The sequence below is a fragment of the Staurois parvus genome, unplaced genomic scaffold (assembly GCF_062004578.1).
Source record: "Staurois parvus isolate SC_StPar_1 unplaced genomic scaffold, SC_StPar_1.0 ptg000362l, whole genome shotgun sequence".
Classification (NCBI taxonomy): Eukaryota; Metazoa; Chordata; class Amphibia; order Anura; family Ranidae; genus Staurois; species Staurois parvus.
In genome coordinates, this window is record NW_028318158.1 from 7,360,397 (window position 1) to 7,387,908 (window position 27,512).

General features: G+C 49.7%; 1 protein-coding gene across 2 annotated transcripts in view; it reads right to left on the reverse strand.

Moving 5' to 3' along the window:
* The window catches only part of WDR26 (WD repeat domain 26), a 119,172-nt gene extending 111,791 nt beyond the window's left edge, over positions 1-7,381 (reverse strand). The window contains exon 1 of one of the 2 annotated variants that reach the window (XM_089685070.1): positions 6,711-7,381. In XM_089685070.1, coding sequence (XP_089541196.1) covers positions 6,711-7,381 — 671 coding nt within the window. The remainder of the gene's footprint in view (positions 1-6,710) is intronic. The other variant, XM_089685071.1, reaches the window with a different exon arrangement.
* Between the last annotated feature and the right edge of the window lie 20,131 nt (positions 7,382-27,512).

Here is a 27,512-nt window from a genome sequence, read left to right on the forward strand (position 1 = left end):
AGAATTGTTCTTTACATTTTAGAATGGGATGCCTTTAGATTGTGCAGTATTTTAAAGGGTGCCATGAAATTATCCATTTTAAAAGGTGTCTTGACTGAAAAAAAAAAAAGTCGAGAAACATTGCCTCAGAGGATGGAGCACAGACACAATGAGTGGCCTGAAAGACTCAGATAGTGATATATACACTGAGAACAGACTATCAGTGCCGAAAATGTACAACCTCTACTCATTGCCAGCTCCTCAGAAATCAGTTCAGGGTCAACACTTCACCTGCCACACACACTCCCCACTGTCAGTCCCTCAGATATCAGTATTCAAAGATCTAACCGATAAGTGTCCTACACCCGCACTCTACACCCGCACTCTACACCCGCACTCTACACCCGCTGCTTATCACTGGTCAGCCAGTGCAAGGTCAGTACAGTCAGACAATTGCTCAGGTCATCAATGCGTCAGACCTCAAAGTACGCATATACTGCTCAGTATCAGCAATCACCTGTTGGTATACACACACTGCTTGGTGTCGGTAATCACTTGCCAGTATATATGCACTACTGAGTGTCAGTGCTACAGATCTCTCTGATCAGGCTGTTAGTGCCATGGAAGTCTGTATACAGTGACAGATGCAAACACAGACACACACTAAATCAGTCACAGTTGTCCATAAACACATACTGATCAGGCTGTTAGTGCCAGATAGGCGAGTGCTCTACATAACCGTACACAAATACGGATCAATCTGTATACACAATGATCAGGACATCAGTGCCACAGGTGCCAGTACACACCCATCCAGATGTCAATGCCATGGATATCAGTATACATTGACCAGACTGACCATGCAATAAACGTCAGTACAAACTGATCAGGCCATCATTGGAATAGATGTGTGCATACTGATCAGACTGTCAGTGCCATAAATATCAGTATACACTGATCGGGCTGTTAACTGTATAGATGTCAGAACACACTGATTGGCCTGTCATTGGTATAGGTGTCAGTACACACTGATTAGAAATGTCAGTGCCATAGATAGTCTGATCGTTGTGTTTATATGATAATCTGTGGCAGCACATAGATTGGGCTATAACTGGTATAGATGTCAGCAAACATACACTGATTGGTGTACACAGATAGATTGGTATCTCTGGTAGGGACATGTACACAGAGAGCGGTCTGTCTCTGGTCAGTACACATGCATATATTGGTACCCCCCAGGTTGGTACACATACTAAAGCTGTAAGGTCTTTTCAGACTGAAACGCGTTAGTGTTGGCTGTTGTATGGAACCTTACACCCCTTTGAAACAAGACAAGTTTTTATATTCACCTTGTTGCGGACTTTATCATGCTTTGGATGACTATATACAAGCAGATGGAGACTGCTAGCCCAGCACAGTGAAGAACAAGCTCCAACCTTGGGAATCGTTTAACTGGGTCAGGGTTGTAGCACCATATCATTGTTTTTGGATCGTATTTAGGTCTCCATGCACACAAACCGATCGGGCCGCCATCGGTCCAGGTGTCCTCTCGTACACACACACAGATCGGGCAGTCATCGGTCCAGGTGCCGTTGTCCACACACGACAATTTGGGGGGGGACCCAGGTATCTGAACACACACCCACTGATCAGACTGTCATCAGTCCAGGTGTCGGCACACACCGATCGGGCCGTCATTGGTCCAGGTGCCCTTGTCCACACACACAGATCGGGCCGCCATTGTCCACACACACAGATCGGGCCACCATTGGTCCAGGTGCCCTTGTCCACACACACAGATCGGGCCGCCATTGGTCCAGGTGCCCTTGTCCACACACACACACCGATCGGGCCGTCAACGGTCCAGGTGTCTGCTCGCGCACGTACACCCATCAATCGGGCCGTCATCGGTCCAGGTGTCCACACACACACACACCGATCAGGCAGTCATCAGTCCAGGTGTCCACGCGTGCACACACACAGATCGGGCAGTCATCAGTACACACACACACACACACACACACACACACACACACACACACACACACCCCCGATCGGGCCGTCATCGGTCCAGGTGTCCGCTCATACACACACAACCGATCAGGCCATCATCGGTCCAGGGGTCCGCTCATGCGCACACACACCGATCGGGCTGTCAACAGTCCAGGTGTCCACACACCGACTAGGCCGCCATCGGTCCAGGTGCCCTTGTCCATACACACAGATCGTGGGGGGAACCCAGGTATCTGAACACACACCCACCGATCGGGCCGTCACCGGTCCAGGTGTCCGCGCATGCGCACACACCCACCGTTCGGGCTGTCACCGGTCCAGGTGTCCGCTCGTACACACAGATCGGGCTGTCACCGGTCCAGGTGTCCGCTCGTACACACAGATCGGGCCGTCATCGGTCCAGGTGTCCACGCATGCACACACAACTGATCAGGCCATCATCGGTCCAGGGGTCCACTCATACACACACCGATCGGGCTGTCAACAGTCCAGGTGTCCACACACACCTATCGGGCCGTGATCGGTCCAGGTGTCCGCGCGCGCGCACACACAGGGCCATAATCGGTCCAGGTGTGCACACACTCCCCCATTGGGCAGTCATCGGTCCAGGTGTCTGCGCGTGCGCGTACACACACACACACACACACTGGGCCATCATCGGTCCAGGTGTCCGCTCGTACACACACACACACAAGATCGGCCCGTCATCGGTCCAGGTGTCCGCTCATGAATACACAACCGATCGGGCCGTCATCGGTCCAGGTGTACACACACACCAGGCTATCATCGGTCCAGGTGTCCGCTCGTACACACAGATCAGGCAGTCATCGGTCCAGGTGTCCACAGGTGCACACACACACCGATCGGACCTTTACCGGCCCAGGTGTCCGCTCGTGCGCGCGCACACACACACACACACACACCGATCGGACCTTTACCGGCCCAGGTGTCCGCTCGTGCGCGCACACAAAAACACCGATCGGACCTTTACCGGCCCAGGTGTCCGCTCGTGCGCACACACACACACACACACACACCGATTGGACCTTTACTGGCCCAGGTGTCCGCTCGTGCGCACGCGCACACACACACACCGATCGGACCTTTACCGGCCCAGGTGTCCGCTCGTACGCACACACACCGATCGGACCTTTAACGGCCCAGGTGTCCGCTCGTGCGCGCACACACAAACACCGATCGGACCTTTACCGGCCCAGGTGTCCGCTCGTGCGCGCACACACACACACACACACACACACACACACACACACACACCGATCGGACCTTTACCGGCCCAGGTGTCCGCTCGTGCGCGCACACACAAACACCGATCGGACCTTTACCGGCCCAGGTGTCCGCTCGTGCGCGCACACACACACACACACACACACACACACACCGATCGGACCTTTACCGGCCCAGGTGTCCGCTCGTGCGCGCACGCACACACACCGATCGGACCTTTACCGGTCCAGGTGTCCGCTCGTGCGCGCACGCACACACACCGATCGGACCTTTACCGGTCCAGGTGTCCGCTCGTGCGCGCACGCACACACACCGATCGGACCTTTACCGGTCCAGGTGTCCGCTCGTGCGCGCACGCACACACACCGATCGGACCTTTACCGGTCCAGGTGTCCGCTCGTGCGCGCACGCACACACACCGATCGGACCTTTACCGGTCCAGGTGTCCGCTCGTGCGCGCACACACACCGATCGGACCTTTACCGGTCCAGGTGTCCGCTCGTGCGCGCACACACACCGATCGGACCTTTACCGGTCCAGGTGCCCTTGTCCACACACCGATCGGGGGTGGGGGACCCAGGTATCTTAACACACCCACCGATCGGGCCGCCACCGGTCCAGGTGTCCGCTCCACACACACACACACACACACACCAATCGGGCCATCATCGGTCCAGGTGCCCTTGTCCACACACCGATCGGGGGGCGGGGGACCCAGGTATCTGAACACACCCACCGATCGGGCTGTCTGGTGCTCTCACACACACAGATCAGCCCCCCCCCCCCAGGTCGGTGGTGCTCCCACACACACACAGATCAGCCCCCCCCCCCAGGTCGGTGGTGCTCTCACACACACACAGATCAGCGCCCCCCCCCCCAGGTCGGTGGTGATCTCACACACACACAGATCAGCGCCCCCCCCCCTGGTCGGTGGTGATCTCACACACACACAGATCAGCCCCCCCCCCCCTAGGTCGGTGGTGATCTCACACACACACAGATCAGCCCCCCCCCCCCTAGGTCGGTGGTGATCTCACACACACACAGATCAGCCCCCCCCCCCCTAGGTCGGTGGTGCTCTCACACACACACAGATCAGCCCCCCCCCCCCTAGGTCGGTGGTGCTCTCACACACACACAGATCAGCCCCCCCCCCTAGGTCGGTGGTGCTCTCACACACACACAGATCAGCCCCCCCCCCCTAGGTCGGTGGTGCTCTCACACACACAGATCAGCCCCCCCCCCCCCCAGGTCGGTGGTGCTCCCACACACACAGATCAGCCCCCCCCCCAGGTCGGTGGTGCTCCCACACACACAGATCAGCCCCCCCCCCAGGTCGGTGGTGCTCCCACACACACAGATCAGCCCCCCCCCCCCAGGTCGGTGGTGCACCCACACACACCAGCCCCCCCCCCCCAGGTCGGTGGTGCACACACACACACACACACAGATCAGCCCCCCCAGGACGGTGGTGCTCTCACACACAGATCAGCCCCCCCCCCCGGTCGGTGGTGCTCTCACACACACACACAGATCAGCCCCCCCCCCGGTCGGTGGTGCTCTCACACACACACACACACACACACACAGATCAGCCCCCCCCCAGGTCGGTGGTGCTCTCACACACACACACACAGATCAGCCCCCCCCAGGTCGGTGGTGCTCTCACACACACACACACAGATCAGCCCCCCCCAGGTCGGTGGTGCTCTCACACACACACACACACAGATCAGCCCCCCCCAGGTCGGTGGTGCTCTCACACACACACACACACAGATCAGCCCCCCCCAGGTCGGTGGTGCTCTCACACACACACACACAGATCAGCCCCCCCCAGGTCGGTGGTGCTCTCACACACACACACACACAGATCAGCCCCCCCCAGGTCGGTGGTGCTCTCACACACACACACAGATCAGCCCCCCCCAGGTCGGTGGTGCTCTCACACACACACACACACAGATCAGCCCCCCCCAGGTCGGTGGTGCTCACACACACACACACAGATCAGCCCCCCCCAGGTCGGTGGTGCTCTCACACACACACACACAGATCAGCCCCCCCCAGGTCGGTGGTGCTCTCACACACACACACACAGATCAGCCCCCCCCAGGTCGGTGGTGCTCTCACACACACACACACACAGATCAGCCCCCCCCAGGTCGGTGGTGCTCTCACACACACACACACACAGATCAGCCCCCCCCAGGTCGGTGGTGCTCTCACACACACACACACACAGATCAGCCCCCCCCAGGTCGGTGGTGCTCTCACACACACACACACACAGATCAGCCCCCCCCAGGTCGGTGGTGCTCTCACACACACACACACACAGATCAGCCCCCCCCAGGTCGGTGGTGCTCTCACACACACACACAGATCAGCCCCCCCCAGGTCGGTGGTGCTCTCACACACACACACAGATCAGCCCCCCCCAGGTCGGTGGTGCTCTCACACACACACACAGATCAGCCCCCCCCAGGTCGGTGGTGCTCTCACACACACACACAGATCAGCCCCCCCCAGGTCGGTGGTGCTCTCACACACACACACAGATCAGCCCCCCCCAGGTCGGTGGTGCTCTCACACACACACACAGATCAGCCCCCCCCAGGTCGGTGGTGCTCTCACACACACACACAGATCAGCCCCCCCCAGGTCGGTGGTGCTCTCACACACACACACAGATCAGCCCCCCCCAGGTCGGTGGTGCTCTCACACACACACACAGATCAGCCCCCCCCAGGTCGGTGGTGCTCTCACACACACACACAGATCAGCCCCCCCCAGGTCGGTGGTGCTCTCACACACACACACAGATCAGCCCCCCCCAGGTCGGTGGTGCTCTCACACACACACAGATCAGCCCCCCCAGGTCGGTGGTGCTCTCACACACACACACAGATCAGCCCCCCCCCCCCCAGGTCGGTGGTGCTCTCACACACACACAGATCAGCCCCCCCCCCCCAGGTCGGTGGTGCTCTCACACACACACAGATCAGCCCCCCCCCCCCAGGTCGGTGGTGCTCTCACACACACACAGATCAGCCCCCCCCCCCCAGGTCGGTGGTGCTCTCACACACACACAGATCAGCCCCCCCCCCCAGGTCGGTGGTGCTCTCACACACACACAGATCAGCCCCCCCCCCCCAGGTCGGTGGTGCTCTCACACACACAGATCAGTCCCCCCCCCCCCAGGTCGGTGGTGCTCACACACACACAGATCAGCCCCCCCCAGGTCGGTGGTGCTCACACACACACACAGATCAGCCCCCCCCAGGTCGGTGGTGCTCACACACACACACAGATCAGCCCCCCCCAGGTCGGTGGTGCTCACACACACACACAGATCAGCCCCCCCCAGGTCGGTGGTGCTCACACACACACACAGATCAGCCCCCCCCAGGTCGGTGGTGCTCACACACACACAGATCAGCCCCCCTCCGGAGGTCGGTGCTCCCACTCACTTGAGGCCCAGGCCGTGCAGGTGTTGCCCTATGAGGCGGATGACGTCCTCGTCGGCCTGGCTCAGCCTCTTCTTCTTCTTCAGGCCGGGCTGCTCGGTGCCCCCGCCTCCTCCGCCAACACCGCCACCGCTGCTGCTGGCGGCACAGGAGTCTCCGTTGCTGCTGGTGAGGAGGCCATTGGAGTGGGCCGGCAGCTCTCCGCCGTTCTGGGCGGCCATGGTGGACGATGAGGAGGGGGAGGAGGAGGAAGGGGGGGATCCCGGCTCCGCTCCGCCTGCCGCCGCCCCGTTGGCCTGCATGTTCCCTGTGACGAGCCCTGCCGCCTCTGCCGCTGCCTCCTCCGAGGCTCGGAGCTTCTTCCGCGGGGGAGGGGACGCTCGGCCGGTGTCCGAGTCGGAGGAAGCGGAGGCCAGACTTTCCTCGCCGAGAGCGGCCGTGGTGGAGGAGGTTGGGAGGACACGGCGCAGTCCCCCTCCCGGGGAGGAGAACAGGGAGGAGGAAGAGGGAGGTGAGGGGGGAGCGGGGAGGGAGGGGGGGACACGACGCTGCTCGGCTCCGGGGCTGTCACAGGCAGCGGCTGCTTCTTCCCCCCTCAGCTGCGGCACTAATGGAGTCCGGGCCGTGACGTCACCGGAAATGCCTATACTGGACGACTGATCACTTCCGGCCATGACCGAAGAGGAGGAGGAGAAGGCGGTAACGAGGGAGGAGCAACGGACCTCCAGAAGGAGGAACCGGAGGGAGGAGCGTTGAGAAACGGAGGCGGTGTCGTTAGTTTCCTGACGGGACCGAAAATACGTTGAAGAGGAGGAGCGAAGACAACGGACAGAGGCGGCGCCTCGAGATGCAGGAGAACGTTACAGGGACGGAGTAACGTTCTGGAGGAAGCATGTGAAAAGTTGGAGGCGGAGCCTTCGTCGTGGATTGGACCTGATGGAGGCGTGGTTAGGGGCCGGCCGATGGCCAAGAAGGCTGGATATGGGTGGAGTTTTACACTCTGAGGAGGAGCGAGAATGGGTGGGCGGGGGCAGGGGCGGGATAGGAGGAGGGGCGGAGTTGCTGTCAGTGTCAACAACTCGGCGTGACTAGAGCCGGAGAACTGTCACTGGAGGAGGGGGCGGGCAGGTTCCAGCGATGGGCGGAGTTCCGGCTCCTGGGATTGTTTTTCTTTTTTTTATCCACAACAATCTGTTGTTTTCCAAATATTGATCGGAAGAGCTGAATAGAGACATCAATATAAAGGAAATGCTCTTTTCATTGTCAGCGGGAGAGAGCACGGAGGCATTTGGGGGTTTATTTACTGGAGCCGGAGAGCACAACATCAGGCTGACTTCGTCACAGGAACCAATCCGCTTCCAGGTTTTATTGTCAAAGCTTTAGTGAACAAGATGAAGTTAGAAGCTGATTGGTTTCTGTGTAGAAGTCACCCTAAGGTGACACCCATGTACACGAGACGTTTAGAAAACACTTCTGAACGATGGAAACTGACTGCTAGAAAATGAAGGTTAAAAACCGTCAGTTTAGCTGAGTTTGCATACCACGTTTATGTGTGTTTGCGTTTAGAAGCGTTTTTTAAAGATAATATCAGGAGATATTATCCAAAATGCCCAGAATGCACTGAAAACAGAAAACTGAACTATTTTTCAGACATTGTGAGAAGAATAGAGAGAGCAGAAGCAGAGAGAGCAGTATGTGTTGAGATGACCTGTCTTTTCTGGTTGTATTCACTATGGATCCCATCATGAGCATAATGCGGCACGTTCTACCATTTTTTTCTTCACGCGAAACCATCTCTTGCCTGCTCCATGCAATGGTTTTGCACAAAGCAGCCCCAATTTTCCTCTCTTGGGTCCCTCGCTGGTGCTCCTAGCCCCTCTCCCTGCTGAAGCCGCTTGCTATGGGGGTACTAGTGAGTGCTAGCTCCTTAGCCCCACTCTGTGTGTCTATAAGATACACAGAATAAGGCTCAGCCCTACCCCCCCACTCTCTCCTCACCGGCTGTGATAGACAGCAGTGGGATCCAATGGCTATTGTGTCTCAGCCAAAGAGGAGAGAGCGACTCAGGAGAGCTGCTGCACCCCTACATAGCGCTGACCGAGATCGGGCTTAAGTAGGTATTAGGGGTGTTGTGGGGAGAGTAGCACACAGAAGGTATTTTACCTTCATGTGTAAAAATCCTTCAGCTTTTACAAACACTTTAAAATACTCCCTTCTCTATTGTGGTTATTTGGCTGACATTTGATCACTAAAGTTAAGTAACACTGAACTGACTTGTATTGTACATTAAATTTCACATGCAGGAGAGTAGCATACATTGCACAGTGGCTACTGAATTGGTGGGTTTATCACTAAAAGTTGTTTATTTTGGGATATAGCAGAGCAGATTTTTATTTAGTGTTAATCAAAAGCAAAATTGCAACATAGGCCCAGTCCCTCTGGGGACTACATTTCCCACAAGTGCTCGCTCCTTCCAGCAGTCTTTGTTCTCTTCCAGGGTGCACAGCATTACATTACAGCTTCCTCTGCACTTCCCGGTGGTAGGTGGGGATTTTTACTGGCTCTCTCTGTGGCTGCACACTGTCTTGGAAATGTTTTATGTTTGGTCTCTCTCTCCCCCCCCCCTCCTCATTGGCAGGCAAGGAGAGGGAGAACAGCTGCAGCACTGGCTGTGTGTTAATGGCTGCAGCATGTGACACTGTCAGTGACAATGTGGCTGTACTCCTGAATGTGCCTCAGACAGGGGCTACACATACTCCCTCTTCCTTGTCGCAGTAGCTCTGAGCTGAGAGCTGTGGTGATGGAGGAGACAGCAAACTGTGCATGTGCAGGGATTTCAATCAGAGAGAGCTCACTCCTGCTATAGGGGGGGTGAGCAGTAGCAGCAGGGATCATCATGAATCAGCCATCTCCTTCAACGCTGTTGTTGGATCTGCCACAACAGGAGGGGGAGGGAAGCATATCAGACCATATAACTATGGTTAGAAAGCACTTAGCAACACGGGACAAAATATTACATGTGCTTTGTCCCTAAGGGGACACCTGTAAAAAAATTGTAAGTTGATTATCATTGATATACAATATTACATAAATACGCAGAACCCATCCTGTACGCCCTGCAAAAGCAACAACAGGCCATCAATACAGTGATCATAGTATTAAATATGGTTGCTAAAGGGGTTCCTACCTGCAAAGGTGTGGAGCCCCTCCCAACAACCCGTATATAGGTTGGCAAGAGAAGGGCAAAAATGTTTTCCCATAGAAGCTCTGCATGTTTGAAGATAGAAACCCTATCAAACAAAAAGAAAACGTGCAAAAGCTGAAATTCTACAGCCAACAACACTTGCACCACTACCTACCCTGTTAGAGTATTTATATCTACTGCCGGCAACCTGGCCCTGTGAATACCAGTGGTCCATCGTGAGCTTGGAAGAAAACATCTGGAACACAGCCATGGCAGCAAGCTGGCTAGCACTTTACCAAATCCCACCGAAGCAGAGCTAGTGATTGAAAGCAATCCTTTTCTTTGCTAGAGACTGCTGCTAAATATGAACTATTCAGTCTCTAAACAACTCACTGGTGCAGAACTGGTTGGCAAAAACCAAGGCTGCTCCTCACAATCCAGGTATAACCCCGCTGGGTGCCACCATCTTGACCCACAGCACAACGAAGCTGTCAAGCACCTTCAGCATATCAAAGACACCTTTGCTCAGTCATGTGTCACTTCACTTTACATATTTCAGCACCCAGGAGCAGTGATTAAAGATAGTGTATTAACTGTTGACATTTTACAAAAAGTAAAATTTTGCATATTAGTAAGAACGTTTCAAGTCATAAGGCTATACCTACTGGAAAAAAAGGCATGTATTTGAACCAGTTGATGGAGCAGATTGTGAGTTATGAGATTTTTTTTACTACAGGTATCAATATACCACCAACAATTCACACACTACTTTACATATTGTACATTCACATCAGCCCCTGCCCTCAAGAAGCCATGCATATGCATACTCAAGCCAATATACACAGAAGCCAATTAAAGGCTAAAATATCCCTTTAAATAGTTTGTTTGGACCAAGCTGGCCTGAATGAACTACAGTGCTTTGAAAAAGTATTCATACCCCTTGAAATTTTCCACATTTTGTCATGTTACAACCAAAAACATAAAAGTATTTTATTGGGATTTTATGTGATAGACCAACACAAAGTTGCAGATAATTGTAAAATGGAAGGAAAATAATAAATGGTTTTCAAAATGTTTTACAAATATCTGAAAATTGTAGCGTCCATTTGTATTCAGCCCCCTTTACTCTGATACCCCTAACTAAAATCTAGTGGAACCAATTGCCTTCAGAAGTCACCTAACTAGCAAATGGAGTCCACCTGTGTGTAATTAAATCTCAGTATAAATACAGCTGTTTTGTGTAGCCCTCAGAGGTTTGTTAGAGAACATTAGTAAACAAACAGCATTATGAAGGCCAAGGAACACACCAGACAGGTCAGGGATAAAGTTGTGGAGAAGTTTAAAGAAGGGTTAGGTTATTTAAAAATATCCCAAGCTTTGAACATCTCACAGAGCTTTGTTCAATCCATCAACCAAAAATGGAAAGAGTATGGCAAAACTGCAAACTCACCAAGACATGACCGTCCACCTAAACTGACAGGCCGGGTAAGGAGAGTATTAATCAGAGAGCAGCCAAGAAGCCCATGGTAACTCTGGAGGAGCTGCAGAGATCCATAGCTCAGGTGGGAGAATCTGTCCACAGTACAACTATTAGTCGTGCACTCCACAAATCTGGCCTTTATGGGAGAGTGGCAAGAAGAAAGCCATTGTTGAAAGAAAGCCATAAGAAGTCCTGTTTGCAGTTTGCCAGAAGCCTTGTGGGGAACACAGCAAACGAAGAAGGTGCTCGGGTCAGATGAGACCAAAATGGAATTTTTTGGCCTAAAAGCAAAACACTGTGGGGTGGAAACCTAACACTGCACTCTAAACACACCATCCCCATTGTGAAACGTGGTCGTAGCATCATATTGTGGGGATGCTTTTCTTCAGCAGGGACAGGGAAGCTGGTCGGAGTTAATGGGAAGATGGTTGGAGCCAAATACAGGGCAATCGTAGAAGAAAACCTGTTTAGAGTCTGCAAAAGATTTGAGACTGGGGAGGAGGTTCACCTTCCAGCAGGAAAACGACCCTAAACATACAGCCAGAGCTACAGTGGAATGGATTAGATCAAAGCATATTCAAGTGTTAGAATGGCCCAGTCACAGTCCAGACCTAAATTTAATTGGGAAAATTGGGAATCTGTGGCAAGACATGAAAATTGCTGTTCACAGACGCTCTCCATCCAATCTGACAGAGCTTGAGCTATTCTGCAAAGAAGAATGGGCAGAAATGTCCCTCTCTAGATGTGCAAAGCTGGTAGAGACATCCCCAAAAAGACCTGCAGCTGTAATTTCAGGGAAAGGTGGTTCTACAAAGTATTGACTGAATACAAATGCACGGCATACTTTTCAGATATTTGTAAACAATTTTGAAAAGCATTTATCATTTTCCTTCCACTTCACAATTATGTGCCACTTTGTGTTGGTCTATCACATAAAATCCCAATAAAATACATTTACGTTTTTGGTTGTAACATGACAAAATGTGGAACATTTCAAGAGATCTGAATACTTTTTCAAGGTATCGTGCTTGCATTGCGCACTGTATTAATTGCATGTAGCCTCAGCTTCATATGGTATACAGAGCTGTGTTTTGGCAGTAAGACGGGAGCTTCCTGCTCAACTCCTGGAACAAAATAAAGTCAGGCTGAGCTCAGCCATTCACTGGAAGCAGGGGCGGAATGACCATTTGGAAACTTGGGCACTGCCCGAGGGCCCGGGGTCAGTAGGGGGCCCCATGAGATGCCCCCGGTACCTTTTTCATAGGCTTTTTTGAGTTTGGGCAAGGGCACAGGGGCCCCATGATTTGTCAGTCCGCCCCTGACTGGAAGCTTTGTATTCTATAAGCGAATACAAAAATTCCTCTGATTGGCTGAGGTGGAGATCATGACATCATCTGCTTCCCTAAGAAGAACTTTTTTTTCATAGAAGGAGTGGGACAGGAAGTAATACCTGTTGCTGGAGAATATTTTTTCAAATATGCGCATTCCAATGTACAATACCAATGCAACATGTTTCAATTCTGACTATTCAACCAAATGTTATTGTTTATATACCACAGTGAACCCTTTTAAAGTAGCTGTAAACCCTTACATATACCCAGTGAAGTGACTGGTCTCCGTTGATACACAGAGATTAAATAAATCCTCCAACATAGGTTGTACATGTCTATCTGCAATCTTCTCTTCCCTATATCTGTTCAAAATGCTGAATTTATAAAGCTTGTCTGAGAGTTTAGAAAGCATGGGCAGAGATAGGAAATTTCACACTGCAGAGATCAATGAGGAGAGTTGTGAGAGCTGATTGGAGGAAAGAGACACACACCCCTTCACACAGCTCACAGGATTAGAGTTGAGGCTGTCAATCTGCTGAAAGTCCCTTTTCTGTCACCATTTTTCTCTTGGTGTCATGAAAACTTGTCTGAAGCGATTCATGCTGATAGCAAAGGAACGAGACAGTAGACAGAAATGACACCTAGTGCTCTGGATTGGAACAAGTACACACTATAAAGGGATATGTTTTGTTCATATTCCATGTCTGAGGTTTATAACCACTTTAAAGTGGAAGAAAAAAACTAACTATGACTATTCTTAAAAATGTTCCTTCTTTCTCCTCCCGCTTATCCAACCTAACCTGTAAAATAAAGATCTGTGTGCTTAATTATTTTTATTCTGCTAAAGTCTGGTCAAGGGATCCCGCAGCTGTGGCTCTCCTGTGTCAGTGAGCAGCTGCTGCAGGGGGGAGCACCAACAACAGTTGGGCCATGGTAGCTTACGGGTGACATCATGGCTCCCAGAATTCACAGCCATTGCCGAGCGCTCCCTTGCAAAGTGCTGTAGAATGATGGGACCGGATTGGAGTGGATTGAAAATAGGTACACAGAAACCTTTCTATACAGATTAAGCAGGATAGGTAGGAGGAGGGGGAAGGAACATCTTTAAGAGTAGTTAGAGTTCTTCCACTTTAAATTAAAGTGGAGTTCCAGCCGTTTTTGTGTTTATTAAAAGTCAGCAGCTACAAAAACTGTAGCTGCTGACTTTTAATCAACACTTACTTGTTCCTGGGTCTAGCGATGTACTCACCCACCCTGTCCCTTCTCTCTTTCTGTCCTCCACGGTGCCGGCATCTCTACTGTGGGCACCAGGCTGTGACAGCTTGCGGCTTCACAACCTGGTGCCCACTGCGCATGCGCAAGTCGCGCCGTGCCTCTTGATTGGTACAGCAGTCTCCTGTAACCTGTGAAAGTTCCAGGAGACAGCGGGAGCAAGATGGGGGTCGAACTTTCGGGTCACTTCGCCGCGGCGAACTGAGCCAGAAGTGGGAGCGGGTACCTTTCAAAACCAGGTACCCGTTCTCCCCCCCAAAAGGTGCCAAATATGGCAGTGGGGGGGGGGGGAGGAGGCAAATAAGTGGAGCTTCAGCTTTTGAGTGGAACTCTGCTTTAAGAATATTAAAAGTACTCAGCCATTTGAGAAAAATAATCATGATCTTGGGCCAGAATCACTCCAGTAATAAAGGTACAAATTCCCCTCAGCCATGAAGGGGTTAATAAATGAACCTTTGCCTTCCCCCAAGGAAGTCCTTGGCAATCCTTTTATAAAGCTGTTAGCACAAGATATATTGATGTGTCCAGCACTGGAGCTGTGATGTTTGCTTCACACATGGTTGCATTGATTATACTGTAAAACACACAGGAGGGGGGGCTGAGGTGTTCATAGCACATACACAGAAAACATCCTGCAGCCATGTCTGTTCTGTGTTATACAGGTCACCAGCTATATGATGACTGCTAAAAGCTTTCTTCTAAAGCCCATAGCCATTTATAGTTAGGTAGGATGGCTGCCAGATGGCCAAGCACTAGTCTGTCCTTAGCACCTGTCACTTATTTGCAATAATGTGACATTGTTAACTATAGTGGGTCTCATCTACTGTATATGAAACAGTTAATATGTCCCTTGCAGGGGCAGACTGACAACTCATGGGGTCCCCGGGCAATAGGGGATCATGGGGCCCCTGTGTCCTTGCCCAAACTCAAACAAGCCTATGAAAAAGGTACCAGAGGCATCTCATGGGGCCCCCTACTGACCCCGGGCCCTCGGGCAGTGCCCGAGTTTCCAAATGGTCAGTCTGCCCCTGGTCCCTTGTACCCCATTCATAAAGGACATGTGCCCTATGCATAAGGGTTCTATACATTCAAAAGGATGCTAAACTGATCACATGCACTCTCCCATGAAAAAAAAAACTCTCTAGCAATACACACCAAACTGAGCATGTGCATGTACTATATATGAAACAGTTAATATGTCCGTTGTACCCCATACATAAAGGACATGTGCCCTATGCATAAGGGTTCTATACATTCAAAAGGATGCTAAACTCCCACCCCAAGACACTATACAATTATAACAAAAAACAGGCATACCCATAAATTCGATAATGCAAAATTTACATCAATCCTAGGAAAGCATTTCTGATGTGTTCGTATCACGTAGCAATTGTACCACATTAAGGTGTTACTAAACCCAGGACCCTGCATTCACTATATCTGATCTCCCACAGTACACAGAACATGGAAATGCATTTATTTTAGAAAATATAAACTGCTAAATATCTTTTCTCATCAGCAGTTAGAGAAGTCTTGTGACTTCTATCAGCGTCCAGCAGATCATTGGTTAAAGATTATAGGAGGAGTTTTCTTTCTGCTCTAGGAGGATGCAGAACCCCTGACCCTCTGTCTGGACAGTGCTGATTGGCCCTGTGCTGATCACATTCACTCTCTCAAGAAAGAAAAAACTCTCAAGCAATATACACCAAACTGAGCATGTGCATGTGGCTATGGGTTCAGTCTGTCTTATCAGGAGATAAGATATGGACATTTGAACAAGAAGAGGAGCAGAGAAGACAGGATCAAAGGTCTTTTTACACAATACAGAAGATTAACCCCTTAGGCTCCACAGTGACTATAACATGCATGCTTTGCTGCATATACAGACTGATTTTACTGGGTTTAGAAACACTTTAAGGTTTAATTTGAGTAAAGGTAGAAATGTACCTTGCAAGGTAAAATACACATATTAGTTTTAATATTTGCATACACAGAAACATTGCAACAGAGGACAAAAAAGCAGATTGTGTGAATCTGGGTACCTTATAGTGATCGCACACAGAATGATTTTAAATGTGATTGTATTGTCCATTGCTCTGCTGTCTGGGGAGACAAATACTAAAAACCAGGGACTGTCTGTAAAAAAAAAAATCACAGTGTCCAATGATGTAATTCCTGCTAACTGAAAGCTCTATTATTGAACCACAAGTCCTGCCAAGCCTTGGTGTTGAACCTCAAGTCCAAACCACCTCTACCATTCAGGTACTAGTCCTGCCATACCATACCTTGAATCTACCATATCATACCATGAATCACCTGCAATGCAAGTCATGTATGGCAGCCTTTGAGTGTAAGTCCAGCCAAAAGTTCTTTGTTTAATTTTTGGGCAAAGTGGGGAAAGATTAGGATACCTGTTAGGTTTTTCAGCTCTCCCAGGCCTGTTAGTGAAATTTCCCTTCCTTATTGTCGAGTTAACATTGGGTGTTTGGAAGCTGTGTATCCAGTTTATTTACCTCTCTTGCATCCTGTTTGCATGTTTCTCCATCATTTTCCAGTTACATCAAGGTTCCTCACCAAGGGATCCTAGGATAAATTAATCCCTTCAGCAGACGTTCAGATGACTGCATAAGTAGTAGTACAAGGGGTTTAAAATAAGTCGTCCCTGACCTATCTAGTTGATTTTAATATGAACATATTAAATGTCTAAAATCTTCAAACATCCCAACTAAGGACCCATGCACACCATTGCAGTGTGTTAATGCGCAATTGTATTGTGATATCCACCTTGCCTCTTGTTCTGGGGACAACTCTAACATTTTGAATTTCCACCACCTTCTTTCTTAGTGACAATGGTCACCAGCTGGGTTGTGGATAAGGGGGTACCACCCATCCTCCTATGCAGGGCCCAGGCCAGCAGGGGGACCCAGGCAGCTGGGTGAATCAGATGTGGGTATGGAGGGTGATCGACAAAGTGTGTGTGTGGAGGGGGGGCATTTTTTACTGGAACCGATCCCCTGTATGACTCTCTTTGCAGCAGCTGACAGCCGGCTTCTTTTCCTCTCCCTTTTGCTGGCTTTCAACTGCTGCAGAGAAAGGTATACAGGGGATCAGTTCCAGTAACTGCCCGCCCCCCTGCACCCTTCACCCTCCCTGTGCACCATATATTTCCCCCTGCTGCCCAGGTCCCCCTGTGTGCCCCCACCCCTGCTGTGCTGCTGGCTTCTCTCCTCTCCATCCCACTGGCAACTGCAAGCACACAATAGGATCCTTCAGAGGAAAGTGGGGGATGGGTCCAGTAAATATGTCACACTTTCCTGCCCTTCCTTTCCTGAATGAACACAATGAGTGATCAGGACCAATCATTCACTGTATTCATTCATAACCGATGCATAGTAAGCAGTTTTTTCTGGGGGGAAGGGCGGGGCGGGGTGTTCGGGGCCCTATTGTTTCTAACAGCAGCCCTGATCACCAGTACTAAAATAGGGGCAAGTCTCTTCATTTGGGACTGACAGCAATACAAAGTCTACAAAGAGTATAACCCATCCCCCTCTATCCAAAATTGGTGAAAGATGAATAGGGGCTTGTTAAATAGTTCCTTCATCTTCCATTGCCGTGGTGGAATGGGCCCACAGGCACCTGAGGTCCTATCAGAGAAGATTCTTAGCCCAGTGCAAATGAGTGTACCTGCATAAGGATATCCAGATGTCATCCTCCATGCAAATGAGTGTCCCAGTGGTGGATGAACCTTCTTCTCTGTCCAACACATTGAACTATTCTTGCCACCAATGCCAGCAGCTGGGGCAGGGCACTCATCTGCAAGACCTCGTGGTTCGAGAATAATGGAGCTCCATCCTCTTGGAGCACAGAATGCTGTGGGTAGCCCTGAAGACCTTTGCCCCAAGATTCCAGGGAAAAGTGAATCTTCTTGGACAACTGGGTCATGGTGCTTTATATAAAATACTGATACAGGATGCATTGTCAGGCCTGTTCCAGGAGGTAAACTCCCCATTCTAGAGTGGGCAGAGAGGAATCTGAAAGACCTGAATGATGTATAATGTATGTTTCAGTCTATGACAACATCAGAACAGATTGTCACACCACTTTATAGACAACATCAAGTAGTCACTTAGCATACCAGTGAAGTCACCCTCAGGTGGACTTATTCATTTCTACTCACAACGACAAACCTCCTCACTTCTTCTACAGGTATCTGAGTCTGAGGTCATTGGGGACAGATGCCCTTGTTGAACCCCAGTCATTCCAGCTATGCTGCATCTTTCCTCCAGTCCTAATCATGAGGTTACTAGTTGGTCTTCTATTCAAAAAGGTGGAGGTACTGGCTGACAGACCATAGTAGCTTCAGAGACTGTAGTTTTCCCTTATGATCCAGCTCAGTGTCTGCCCTCCAATCATTCTCGAATGATCTTGTGTCACAACCAATCTCTTCAGGCACAAAACTGTCTAATTCTCAAGGGCCTGGTGATGAGAGTAGGAGCCTGTCTTCCTTAGGCTGATCATCTGCAGTAGATACCACCTTACTCAGAACCAGAAAGCCATCTACTAGAGTGGTCTAATATAGAGTCTGATACAGGTTTGTCGCTTTTGCTGTGGGAAAGAGATTTGATCCTGTGCATCCTCTGACTCTCCAGTTGCTGGATATTCTTCAGATAGACCTAAACTGAGGTCTGAGCTTGAGCACTCTCCAAGTACAAGTCACTGCCATCTCTGTAATGACCAACTTAAAGAGGACAGAGAATCCCTTGATGATCCACATCCTAAAGGTTATAGTAAGGCTAAAGCCCTCAATAAGAACAGGTTTGCCCAGTGGGGTCTTTCTCTGCTTCTAAACATCCTGGCCAGCCCTGTTTTCTCCAGTTGAATCTCGTATGTGACCTCCAAGATCTTATCTCTAATGGCGGTGATGTCAGCTCACAGAGTCTCTAAGATTCAAGTCCTGGATCGCCGGGTACCTACATCACATTCCATTCTGAGAATGTTATAATGCCACCAATACACTAGTTTGTGTTCAAGGTAGCTTCAAGCTACTACCCTCAATCAGGACTGAATTCTCCCACCTTGGGAGATCATCCCAACCAGCTGGATCTGCACAAATTGGATGCAGCAAGATCTCTTTGGCAAAATATCTTAGCAATGGAATCTTTCAGGTTATTAGAGAAACTCTTTGTGCTCCCTGGAGGAGTGAATAAGAACAATGAAGCATCTAAGGCAGCGGTCACTAAATGGCGGACTGCGGTCTGAGAACGGCCCCAGCAGTGCTCCCTTCTGGAACACCAGCCCGCAATGACAGATCCACCTTTGGGCAGGGTATTCATCATGGCAACCGATGACATCAAGTGTGCGCCCCACCCTTTGCAGCTCACTGTCTCTCCGGCTCCCGCTCCCTGCCTGTACACAAGCATCCTTCAGCAAGGATCCCGGCAAGCTCCTGTCTGCCCTCAAGGTAGGGTGTAGGGGCACTCTGATGGGCACATTTAATGTTAAAGGGTCATGCTGATGGGCACATTTAATGTTAAGGTGCACTTTGATGGGCACAACATAGAATGTGCCCATCAGAGTGCTCCTTAACATGAAATGTACCCAATCAGAGTGCCCCTTAATATAAATGTGCCCATCATCATGCTCCTTATTTTATGTTAAGGGGCACTCTGACGGGCACATTTTATGTTAGCCCCTTGGCGTCGGCGCCTCCCGGCCCTTTAAGAATTTCAGAAGCCAGGAGGCGGGGCGGGGTTTTAGGGTCATGTGACCGCCGTGATTCGCCATCACAGCGGTCACATGATCAGAAAAGGTCCCAATTGAAAGGGGAGATCGGGACCTTTTTCAGGAGTAGCGGATATATGTGCTGGGAGCTCGCAGGGAGTTTTTTTAATTGCACAAAAATATGCGGCCGCTCGGTGTCAAGGCCCATACACGAGAGGCTGCATATTTGCGTACGATCGGCATCATGAGGTTAAGGGGCACTCTTATGGGCATCTTTTATATTAAGGGGGAACTCTGACATGCACATTTTATGTCAAGGGGCACTCTGATGAGCATCTTTTATGTTAAGGGGGAACTCTGACGGGCACATTTTATGTTAAGGGGCACTCTGACGGGCATCTTTTATGTTAAGGGGGCACTCTAATGGGCATATGTTAAGGGGGCACAAATGAGAACATACTGTGGAAAGCGGCACTCTGATGGGCACATGTGATGGAAAGGGGCAGTCTGATGGGCAATATCATGTACAGGGGCACTCTGATGGGGACATATGATGGAAAGGGGTACTTTGAGTGTAAGGGGGCACTCTGACTGGAATACCTGATGTAAGGTGGCACTGTGATGGGGATACCTGATGTAAAGAGGCACTCTGATGGGGACAACTGATGTAAGGGGGCACACTGATGGGCACACTCTATTCGGACCTCTGCCAGAAGAAAATTTTAGTGACCGGACCTCCTTGAATTTTAATTCAATACCCCTGATCTAAGGGAACGCTGGTTATGTGGATAGCCAAACTGAACTGCAGGGCATATAAAGCTAATGCTTGAGATACTCCTCAAGTGCTGACTGCCCATTCAACCAGAGGAATGGCAGCTCTGTGGCAGCCTTTCCCGGTGTTTCTCCTAAAACCATCTGTTGAGCAGCCTCTTGGTCATCCTTCGATACGTTCGTGATACTTTACAGCGTGGAATCTGCAGCCTGGGCTTCTACAGAATTTGGCTATTTTTTAAAAATTTTGTTTCTCATTAAATTCTTTCAAAATGTACATTTAGCACATGTACAGTATATCAGTCTTATGGGTCAGCAAGGGTGGAGACACTATGCTGCCTTCTTTAGGCACCAGGAAAGGAAAATTACTATGAATTTTGACACAATTTTCCATTATCCAGCCTGTTCCTTGCAGAGGATGCAGTAGCACTATATCATCCACGGGGCACTGGGGCACTATGGCAGTACACTATGAGATACAAGTTCACTGGCTTTTGTAGATTTGGCACGTTGATGGTTGTACCCCACAAAGGCTGCTATGGCTATAGTTAGTCCTTTATCTATTTGTCTGTTATGCTATACTAGCATTGCTTTTCCTTACTTTTATAATTTCTATTGTGAGATGTTCACAATTTGGCAGTTGTCACCATTAGGGAGATTTTTCTCTCCGTTTGTCCTGTCATTGAGGCAGAAATTGAGTGGAAACCCCAAACTTTGAGTTGTCACCATAACAGGAATAGAGGATAAATCTTCCAATGAGACACAAGTTCTCATGATAACTGTCTAAGAGGAGGTTTCCCTCACTTGTAGGGAGTTCCTTTTACTTCCTTTTTGTGTCTACAGGATGGTAAGTAAATGGGAATCTTCTATATGGGGCATAGATGGCAAACGAAACCTGGCAGGGGTTTTAACCCTTCCTTATTCTGAAAAACAGAAAAAACACATTGGGATTCAAATATACTTTAGGACAAAGAAAGATTAGAAATGCAGTGACATAATTTGTTTTACAACAAACAAAAAAAATGGACTTCATGGATAAAATACTTGGCAAAAGATTCTTGAGAACCACGTCTCAGGAATCCACTCCCTGGCACTTACCTTACTTTCCCCTCCCCTTTGTACTTCTTGACATATAGACACTTCTTGACATATATTTCTTTGATTATTATGGAGGTCTTGTTGGTACATGCTTTAAAAATGTTCAGGTCTATTTTTCTTCTGCTTTGGCTGCTTTAACGCTGATCCATTTTAATTCCACTTTTTCATTAAAAAAAGCGGAAGAAAAATGTGTAACCATGTATTTCTATGGAACTCTTCACATTGATCAGCTGCTGGTCTGGTGCATTTTTCAAAGTCCTGCTTGCTGCATTTTTGGTGCAGGTTTGGTTTGTTAAAAAAAAACAACACACCAAAAACACACCTCCCCATTGAAGTCAATTGAAAATTGGCAAAAACAAATCAAAAACGCACACCCTTTGCATTTTTTTGTTGTTTTTTGAGTCACATGTCCTTTAAAAACGAAGCGCAAACGCAGTAAAAACATAGCAAAACCGAAGTAAAAATGCGGCAAAAACGAAAAATGTGTTTTTGCCATGGATCAGTGTAAAAGAAGCCTAACTGGTGAAGCACAATATGTATAGCTAAGTTGGAATAGCTTACCAGCAGTGGTGTATTTAGGTTTTGTGCTGCCATAGGCAACACAAAAATCATTCCCCCCCGCAGAGAGAGATCCTGACATCAACCAACACCACCCCCTCTCCACCACCTCCCCCCTGACCGCCCCCCACTACCACCACCCATACACTGGCCACACCAGCACCCACCCCCAGCAAGAGAGAAAGACACTCACCTTCACAGCTCTGGACATCCCCTGGAATGAGATTCAGGCTCCGCATACTCTGTCAAGCAGCCCACACCCTCTCTCTGATCCCACCTGGTCCCCAGATCGTGTGTGTCCCTTCTTCCATCTCTTCTTCCGGGGGGCAGTGCTGCCCCCCTGAAAAATGCCACCCTAGGCAAATGCCTTGTTTGCCTTGTGGTAAATACGTCCCTGGTTACCAGCACCCAGAGACAGGTGTTTAATGAAAGAATATACAGTACATAGAGTAAGGCTGAGCTGGTAGAAATTTCCATCTGCAATCTCCAACAGCAGAATGGATTTAGTGATTTTGATCTAGATAAGAAAGACAGATATCCATTGTTTCTTAATTTCAAACTCTTTTGTTACAAAATGTTCAAATGCATTAAAATAATCTGCTTTTATCCAGAATGTAGGCCTGCTATAATACTGGAATTTAAAGCAGAGCTCCACACAAAAAGGGAAATTCCACTTTAAGGCCTCCTCCCCAGCTCCTTTTGTTAAATCTCGCTTTTGGGTGGGGGGGAGCATATTCCTGATCTTGACAGGTACCTACTCCCACTTCCACTCCGACTGCCTAGACCAGTGATGGCGAACCCGTGGCACGCGTGCCACAGCCGGCACGCCGAGCCTTATCTGTGGGCACGCCAGGAGAATCCAGCGGCGCGCTGTCTTCCCGGCTGTAGTGTGCGTGACAGCTGGGTCCCAAGTGCGCATGCACAAGAAACAGTGCTCTTTGTGAATGGTAAGGCGGTACCTGGGACACATGACAGATCCCAGAAGCCGCCGGACCAATCACAAAGCGCAGCGCTTCTCGCGCATGCGCACTGGGCATCCGGCTGTCCGACGAGCGCCCACACTACAGAAGCCGGGAAGACAGCGCGCGGCTGGATAAAGGAACAGGTAAGATAAAAAAAAAAACTCTGCGGAAGTAAGAGCGGGTACCTGTCAAATTCAGGTACCCGCTCCCCCTCCCTCCCCAAAGGTCAGCAGTCATCTCTGTACTGTCCGCAGTCTCTGGTCATCCCTGTGCTGTCCGCAGTCTCTGGTCATCCCTGTGCTGTCCGCAGTCTCTGGTCATCTCCTGTACTGTCCGCAGTCTCTGGTCATCCCTGTACTGTGTCCGCAGTCTCTGGTCATCCCTGTGCTGTCCGCAGTCTCTGGTCATCTCCTGTACTGTGTCCGCAGTCTCTGGTCATCCCTGTACTGTGTCCGCAGTCTCTGGTCATCTCCTGTACTGTGTCCGCAGTCTCTGGTCATCCCTGTACTGTGTCCGCAGTCTCTGGTCATCCCTGTACTGTGTCCGCAGTCTCTGGTCATCCCTGTACTGTCCGCAGTCTCTGGTCATCCCTGTACTGTGTCCGCAGTCTCTGGTCATCCCTGTACTGTGTCCGCAGTCTCTGGTCATCCCTGTACTGTCCGCAGTCACTGGTCATCCCTGTACTATGTCCGCAGTCTCTGGTCATCCCTGTACTGTCCGCAGTCTCTGGTCATCTCCTGTACTTTCCGCAGTCTCTGGTCATCCCTGTACTGTCCGCAGTCACTGGTCATCCCTGTACTGTGTCCGCAGTCTCTGGTCATCTCCTGTACTGTGTCCACAGTCTCTGGTCATCCCTGTACTGTCCGCAGTCTCTGGTCATCCCTGTACTGTGTCCGCAGTCTCTGGTCATCTCCTGTACTGTGTCCGCAGTCTCTGGTCATCCCTGTGCTGTCCGCAGTCTCTGGTCATCCCTGTACTGTCCGCAGTCTCTGGTCATCTCCTGTACTGTCCGCAGTCTCTGGTCATCTCCTGTACTGTTCGCAGTCTCTGGTCATCTCCTGTACTGTGTCCGCAGTCTCTGGTCATCTCCTGTACTGTGTCCGCAGTCTCTGGTCATCTCCTGTACTGTCCGCAGTCTCTGGTCATCTCCTGTACTGTCCGCAGTCTCTGGTCATCCCTGTACTGTGTCCGCAGTCTCTGGTCATCCCTGTACTGTGTCCGCAGTCTCTGGTCATCTCCTGTACTGTGTCCGCAGTCTCTGGTCATCCCTGTACTGTCCGCAGTCTCTGGTCATCTCCTGTACTGTGTCCGCAGTCTCTGGTCATCCCTGTACTGTGTCCGCAGTCTCTGGTCATCCCTGTACTGTCCGCAGTCTCTGGTCATCCCTGTACTGTGTCCGCAGTCTCTGGTCATCCCTGTACTGTGTCCGCAGTCTCTGGTCATCCCTGTACTGTCCGCAGTCTCTGGTCATCCCTGTACTGTCCGCAGTCTCTGGTCATCTCCTGTACTGTTCGCAGTCTCTGGTCATCTCCTGTACTGTGTCCGCAGTCTCTGGTCATCTCCTGTACTGTGTCCGCAGTCTCTGGTCATCTCCTGTACTGTGTCCGCAGTCTCTGGTCATCTCCTGTACTGTCCGCAGTCTCTGGTCATCCCTGTACTGTGTCCGCAGTCTCTGGTCATCCCTGTACTGTGTCCGCAGTCTCTGGTCATCCCTGTACTGTGTCCGCAGTCTCTGGTCATCTCCTGTACTGTGTCCGCAGTCTCTGGTCATCCCTGTACTGTGTCCGCAGTCTCTGGTCATCCCTGTACTGTCCGCAGTCTCTGGTCATCCCTGTACTGTGTCTGCAGTCTCTGGTCATCCCTGTACTGTGTCTGCAGTCTCTGGTCATCCCTGTACTGTGTCTGCAGTCTCTGGTCATCCCTGTACTGTGTCTGCAGTCTCTGGTCATCCCTGTACTGTGTCTGCAGTCTCTGGTCATCCCTGTACTGTGTCTGCAGTCTCTGGTCATCCCTGTACTGTGTCCGCAGTCTCTGGTCATCCCTGTACTGTCCGCAGTCTCTGGTCATCCCTGTACTGTCCGCAGTCTCTGGTCATCTCCTGTACTGTTCGCAGTCTCTGGTCATCTCCTGTACTGTGTCCGCAGTCTCTGGTCATCTCCTGTACTGTGTCCGCAGTCTCTGGTCATCTCCTGTACTGTGTCCGCAGTCTCTGGTCATCTCCTGTACTGTCCGCAGTCTCTGGTCATCCCTGTACTGTGTCTGCAGTCTCTGGTCATCCCTGTACTGTGTCTGCAGTCTCTGGTCATCCCTGTACTGTGTCTGCAGTCTCTGGTCATCCCTGTACTGTGTCTGCAGTCTCTGGTCATCCCTGTACTGTGTCCGCAGTCTCTGGTCATCCCTGTACTGTCCGCAGTCTCTGGTCATCCCTGTACTGTCCGCAGTCTCTGGTCATCTCCTGTACTGTTCGCAGTCTCTGGTCATCTCCTGTACTGTGTCCGCAGTCTCTGGTCATCTCCTGTACTGTGTCCGCAGTCTCTGGTCATCTCCTGTACTGTGTCCGCAGTCTCTGGTCATCTCCTGTACTGTGTCCGCAGTCTCTGGTCATCCCTGTACTGTGTCCGCAGTCTCTGGTCATCCCTGTACTGTCCGCAGTCTCTGGTCATCCCTGTACTGTGTCCGCAGTCTCTGGTCATCCCTGTACTGTGTCCGCAGTCTCTGGTCATCCCTGTACTGTTAATTAGTTTGCACTACTGTACGAGTTGTTTTTTCTAAACCAAAAGCTCGATATTCAGGTTTCATTGCAGTGTTGGCACTTTGAAAGAAATAAGTTGGTTTTGGGTTGCAGTTTGGGCACTCGGGCTCAAAAAGGTTCGCCATCATTGGCCTAGACGATCAAAAGTGGAAGTTCTCCCCCCCTCCCCTTCCTGCTGCAGTCTTCTGGGACACATGACAGGTCCCAGAAGACTGCTAGACCATTCACAGTGCACAGTGCAGCTCACACATGCGCAGTGGGCACCCGGCTGTGAAGCCACAAGCTGTCACATAGTAAAGCTGCTGGCGCTGGGGAGAGAGACACACAGGGTGAAAACGGCTGGAACTCAGGAAAGGTGAATGGCTGTTTATTAGATGTCAGCAGCTACAGTTTTTGTATCTGCTGACTTTAATTTTTACATAGGAGACTGGAGCTCTGCTTTAAAGATTTTTGAGCTCACTTTGATACAAAGTAACAAAATGTGCAAACAGTTCAAATTACGAACACTAGATGGCAATGTAACATCATCTTTTAATAGACAAGTAATTGAAAGTTTCCCAATCATATGTTGGCATCTTCATAGCTAAATTGTGAATTTCGGGAATGAGACAATTAGCAACCTTTTAAAGCATCTAAAAAACACAAATTCTTGACAGCTAAGAATCACTACTTCATTTCAACATGGAGATCAGTCATAAATGCTGTAATTCTGACACATCTTCAGTAATGCAGGCCATAGATGGGTCGAAAATCGGCCGAAAATACGTCCAAAAGAATAATCGGCCGATTTTCGGATTGTTAGCGGGTGAATTTGTCGGCCGTTTTTCGTGATTTTGACACATTTTTTTAATCGGTTATGTTGCAAAAAAAAAGTCAGATTTTGTCGATCAGCCGATTTTCATGGCAATGATGGGCAAATCGGCGATCTTTTTACCGATTAAAAAAATGCGCATGAGCCGTGACCTGCAAGAAGAAGAAAAAGAAGAAACAGAAAAAGAAGATGAAGACAAAGAAAAAGAACATCTGTATCTATTTGTATCCATTTCGGATACAGATGTTTCTATTCGGATACAAATAGATACAATGTTGCAACCGCAATACTTTTAAATGTCAAATAGAATAGCAGAGTGTCCCTGCAGAGAGCTCCGCTATTATATTTGACATTTAAAAGTGTAGCGGTTGCAACATTGTATCTATTTGTATCCAAACAGAACCATTTGTATCCAAAATGGATACAAATAGATACAATGTTGCAACTTTGCTATACTTTTAAATGTCAAATATAATAGCGGAGCTCTCTGCAGGGACACTCCACTATTATATTTGCTGGCTGTAGACGGAACAAAAATCAGCTGATTTTTTTTGCCAATGGTGGTAACGTCGGCCAATTGAACGACCGATTTTTCATTTTTTTAAAAAAAAGGCCAGTTTTCGACCCATCTATGGCCTGCATTAGTCTAGGTTCACACCTATGCAGGTTGCCTTTGAGGCGTTTCTGAATTGTGTTTTGCGTTGCGTTTTTGCACCGTGTTTTTGATGCCTTTTGCGGGGGGGTTTTTTCTTATTTTTTTTATTTTGCTTGTTGCTACGCAGATTTTAAATGCAGCAAAATGCAATACTTTTCTGCAGCGTTCCCATTGAAGTCGATAGAACCAAAAACGCTACATTTTGCATTC